The 5,248-nt window shown below is 35.1% G+C and overlaps 1 protein-coding gene across 1 annotated transcript; it reads left to right on the top strand.

Annotated features, from left to right (window-relative positions):
• The first annotated feature begins 4,240 nt into the window (after positions 1-4,240).
• LOC135132483 (uncharacterized) lies at positions 4,241-5,016 on the top strand. The gene is made up of 3 exons (XM_064060599.1): positions 4,241-4,390; positions 4,451-4,650; positions 4,709-5,016. The coding sequence occupies exons 1-3, from the start codon at positions 4,285-4,287 to the stop codon at positions 4,997-4,999; spliced, it is 597 nt and encodes a 198-aa protein (XP_063916669.1). The 5' UTR covers positions 4,241-4,284; the 3' UTR covers positions 5,000-5,016.
• The last annotated feature ends 232 nt before the right edge of the window (positions 5,017-5,248 follow it).

Here is a 5,248-nt window from a genome sequence, read left to right as displayed (position 1 = left end):
TCATGGTGATCGACTTTTTATTCTGACGGATTATTGGTCATTACCACAACGATTTCACATTGTTTATTAGAACAAAAATAAGAGCAATTTAGAATGATATTACCTTTTCGAAATAAATGTTGAAAATGTCATTGACCAGCAATACAGGCTTTAGCACGTTGCAACATGTTTGCACGGATATACTTTAAAAAACTTCAAGAGATCCACGAACTGTAGCCACTTCCACTCGGTATTGAAGCTCTTCGAGTGTTTCTGGACAATGTTAATTTCCAGAAACTAACTGTTTCATCCAAGCCCACAGACAAAAATCACACAGATTGAGATCGGGTGAACATGGAGGCTAAAGCTACTGGACCGTTTCTACCGACCCAATGGTTAAGAAAATGGTTATTTAACCATTCAGTTACTGGCTTAGCAAAATGTGGTGGTGCTCCATCATGCTAGCACCACATGCGAACTTGTTCACCTAGAGGTACTTCCACATCTAGCTGCTCTTCCAACACATTGTTTAAAAACTCACGGTACTGTGCCGCGTTTAGTCTCTTTGGTCCAACTAAGCGGTCATTTATGATACCGCCACACACATTTATGGAAAATCGTCGTTGAAATCGTACTTCTTGACGAGGGTGTGAGTTTTCATCGAAATAAATGTGAGTGTTGTGGCTGTTGAAAACAGCACTGCGAGTGTATCCTGTTTCATCCGTAAACAGAATGCAATTTAAAAAGTTAGGGCGTTCTCGACATTGCTGAACAACCATTCGCAGTAAATTACACGACATGGAAAATCAGCGGGCTCCAAAGCTTGCAATTTTTGAACGTGATATGGATGTAGACCTTATTCTTTTAATGTAAGATGTATCACAAAATGTGAAACTCCAATTTCAGCTGCAAGTCGGCAAGTGCTGATGTCGGGCTCTTCTTCGATGCGTTCCAAAATTTGTTCTTCAGCTTGCAGTATTCTTTCATGGCCAAAATCGTGAGTCTCAGGCTCGAAGGTACCATGATCTCGGAGATGCTGTACCACTGACGTAAATGTTCGCGCACACGGAATCGTGCGATTTGGAAAGCGTTCGATCCACAATTCACGGGCCAACCTGACGTTTCCATCAGCCACACCATAAAGCCATGTCGACACGTGTACAAAAAAAATATTTTCAAAAAAGTTGAAAAAAACGAAAGCTCTATTTGTCCTCAATTCCTGTGGCATTAGTTTTAAGAGTAGTAATTTGGAAGGAATGTTGTTGTAACAATTGAACTGAAGCATCTCGTAAGTCTTATTTTGTAGAATTTTCAGTTATGTCAACCATAAAGGCTTGTAGAATATTCACATTGAAATGAAATAAAACCTACCAAAATCATCCAACCTTAACTTAATAGATTAACTGATATCTTTAGACATACACATTTAGGCATATTAACTTTGTAAGCAAAATATATAACTCAAGCTTGATTTACAGCATTGTGACAGTGAAAATTTAGAAGACAACTTAATCCAACAATTTTTATCATAACACCAGAAAGTCGTCATTACGCTACTCTTTTGGAGGATACAATTTGATTGATTAGTTAAATACGAAGACATAAAACAGGTTGTTATTACCAATTAATAGACGGAATTGTGTGACAGAAATAAAAAAGTATTTGTCTACATACCTTTTTGCCTTCGGTCAAAATTTTTTTAAATATTGAAAATTACTATTTTGCTATGTCCAGTGTGTTTGTAGACGTTGTAATTTTGTGGGAGCACGTGCCCTCATACCCCCCGGCACCAGCCGCCCCTGCTCTTTTGCCACAACATTTTAACAGCATGAGACATTGCTCACGTCACAACGTTGAATGTTTAAAATCAGCTCAAAATGTAATTTTAAACTGATAACTCACTTCATCGAATTTGTAAGTATAATAGATACATAAAAAAAAGTTTATAACAACATGATCTTCAGATTCAATTTGTTTTCTTCCTCTTGTAAAGCGTGTAACAATCAAATAAGGGAAACAGCTTCCACACTGTTTAATATTTTGTGGTTTTAGATATGAATCAAACTCCTAAGATATTAACCGTAATCGACTTGATTGCTGTTGAAATACTCATTACAGACAGCAACGCCAATTTAATTTTCAGCTCGACGATCGTAATAAAATTGTTTGTAATAAACCTCACCACGTTCTAGTTTGCGGTTAGGGTGCTGACGAAGTTTATGTCGTTCCAAAGCCGTCTTGATCCCGCCACATCTGAAGAACGGCCATCATTTTGCAAACAATATAACGCTTGTCAGTTTTACTGTTTCGAAATTATAAGTTATGTCTTTTATAAGGGAATTTCTGGGGCTTATTTTATCGCGTCTTGACTCGTAGCGATTTGTTCTCGTTAAATGGAGCTCGGTCGATATAACTTAGGGGATGATTTTTGTTGGCGGGATCGGCAACGCCAACATTTGAAAGGAATTTATTTAATGCCACCAAACCACTAAAACTTTATTATGTCAAACTAACCAAACACCGTTATTGATTTTGCAGGAAAATCTAAAACGTAATACTATAAATAATAATAATAATTATTATTAAAACCCAATTTATATATGTATTTGTGTATGTACGATGTCCAAATTTCTAATTTCACCGCTTACAGTTTCTTATTTTCTTGTTAATAAAATACTTATTATTTTTACAGAACATCATCTTTACTTTTCAAATTAAAAAAATATTGCAAATATACAGTGTGTCCTTAAAAATATCTAAAGAATGAAATCTACAAAAACGCTCAAATAAGTATTTTAACAGCAACATACAAATTTTTGGCTAATGGCCTCAGAGTTATGGCATTGGAATTAAGATTATCATGTTCGACTGGTCTAAGAACTTATAGTTGATTGTTTTATAACAACCCCAAATTGCTTTTAAAAAATATATTTTCTAGTCGCAACCATTCAGTTTGAACACAAAGAATGTTTATTAATTCATATATTGTACTTAATTTCAGCAACAAAATGTAATAGGTAGGTTAACACTAAATGTTCTCAGAAAGACTTATGATGAGGTAACAGGTAAAAACTAAAAAGCCTTTAGTCTCTTAAAAAATTGATACCCATCAAGACACTAACAATTTTAATTCGTAACTAATAGTTACATAAATAAGCACAAGTAGTTCCGTGTAGGAAGTCGCTAGTTTTTTGCTTTTAGTTTATTATAAATTTTGGCAAAACACTCTAGTCTGTGCCAGAGCCAAGGTATCTGATTGCTTCATTAGGTAGATACGCAAGGAGGAGCCGGTCTTTTTTATTTCCGGAATTATTGTGTTGGCAAAGACAAAGAGATAAAACTCGAGAGCCCTTTTTTACAGTTTTTACTGAATCAGCTCGAGTTTTTCATGAAGAAACAAAGTAGGTACAAAGCACCTCAATAAAATTTCCCAAATGTCGTGCGATACAGTGGTTGGCTGTAAGTTAACGGTCTCTGATTTGTATTCTTGTAGCGGAGCGGCAGTTTCACAGGCTACTTGATCTCCTCTCACCCCTCCGGGGTAAGTTTTCCCCTTAAACCCCTGACGAGCGGGCGGAATTTTCATTCCGCGTCATTTGACGACGGTTTCTTATAAAGAATGTTAAAATTGCCATCATCCGTCGCGGAGCCAAATTAGTGTAATTAATTTTTTCGGGGGAAATGAAACCTGTATAAAAAGATAAAATTGAGACGTTACATAACATAACTAGCACCGTAGAAAATCGACTTGATTGAAAAGTACACCTGCGTGTAGGACCAGACAATTACCAAATTTGACAATGGGGCAAATTGTATAAGAAGTGGACAATGCGGCGCACCTGCTAAAGGCTTTGATTAACTAGTGTAAATACACATAATATTTTATCAAATTTATCTGAACCTAAACCGTTGATCGTACAGGGGGTCTACCATAATTATCATGATTACATGAACAAATATGTTTTCTTATTAATCCACTTTTCTCTAAAATGAGTCGTTCAGAGATAGGGCCTAATTCAGGTTAAGTTTTTTTTATGGTGATTACAAAACATGAATTTCCATAGATCTCCTTTATTTACAACACAATGCGTAAATATTTAGTATTTACTTAGCTATATATTTCATTCAGCGCAAATTCTGTAGTGTAAATAAGTTTAAAGATAGCTCATGGAAAGTCCAAATGACTATGAGTTTCTTGATAATAGGTATAACCTTTTGACCCATTCGATAAAAAATTAATTATATATGGAATATGTGAGTATTATAACAGTAAATTACATAGTATTGTGACTTTGATCTTGCAGAATGGATTTCACTTTTTATTTTGTTTTAACCCTTTTTAATTTAGCCTGGTGTGCACAAAAAGTATGCTTTAACGACATTTCAAACGTGGACACATCATGTACTCCCGGTATAGTAGCATATGTATTTTTTTAATTAATATGGTATTATAATACACTTTCTGTTTTAGACTATTATTGGAGAGATTTTTATGGCAAAATTCCACCAGACGCGATCGAAGGTGGGAGGACAGCGGCTGGAACACCATTTTATGTCGCTCAAGTGTACATCAGAAATTTTGAACTGTTGCCAGCTATGGTTTTTCCTAACAAACCAGAGGCTATTACAAGCGCTTATAATAAAGAGCTTAAACCTACCACCCACATAAAGGTATCCTCATCTATTGTCATTACCTCTAACTATAAACGAATTATCGATGTATTTACAGGTACTATGTAGCAAAAACAAAGATAACTTTAAGTGGGTACCTACTAGAAGCGAAGATTTAAGCCTACTTACAAACACCCATCTTGTTGTTGGTGGTAATGAAGTTGGCCAAGTACTGTACATTGGAAGAGTTTTTGATGAAACATCCACAGTTTTGGGAAAAATATTCAAACATAACCAACCCAACAAGGGAATATGGGTTCCAAGTCAAGGACACCATGCTAATTATTTCAATTATGAAGTCTTGACTTACGTCTGTCCTAATGATAAATTGGCTATAGAATCTGAATAAAACTTATTGTCACTGTCGTCCGTTATTCATAAATTCGTTTTCTTTGATAAATTGAAGCTATGTGTCGACTCTTAAATTTTAGGTAAAATGCGTATGTTTCAAGTGAGTTTTTCATAACAAAATTTTGTTTAGACGTTATCAACTTTTTAGCAACAACACATGCATATATTAGTTTAGATAGGCACATTGTAATACTAATAATAATAGTCCCGTATTTTAAAAATTTCAAGAAAATGGTGCCGACCGATG

Source organism: Zophobas morio, unplaced genomic scaffold (assembly GCF_036711695.1).
Source record: "Zophobas morio isolate AGI-343-1 ecotype UQ-CSIRO unplaced genomic scaffold, CSIRO_AGI_Zmor_V1 ptg000021l, whole genome shotgun sequence".
Taxonomy (NCBI): Eukaryota; Metazoa; Arthropoda; class Insecta; order Coleoptera; family Tenebrionidae; genus Zophobas; species Zophobas morio.
Note: the sequence above shows the minus strand (reverse complement) of the source record. Positions and strands in the feature narration are given on the sequence as shown.

Bases quoted from the DNA above. Each gene is read 5' to 3' on its own strand.
- LOC135132483 (XM_064060599.1), top strand. From the start codon at position 4,285: ATGGATTTCACTTTTTATTTTGTTTTAACCCTTTTTAATTTAGCCTGG. The intron at 4,391-4,450 runs GTATAGTAGCAT...TTTCTGTTTTAG, and splicing joins GGACACATCATGTACTCCCG to ACTATTATTGGAGAGATTTT. The intron at 4,651-4,708 runs GTATCCTCATCT...ATGTATTTACAG, and splicing joins AACCTACCACCCACATAAAG to GTACTATGTAGCAAAAACAA.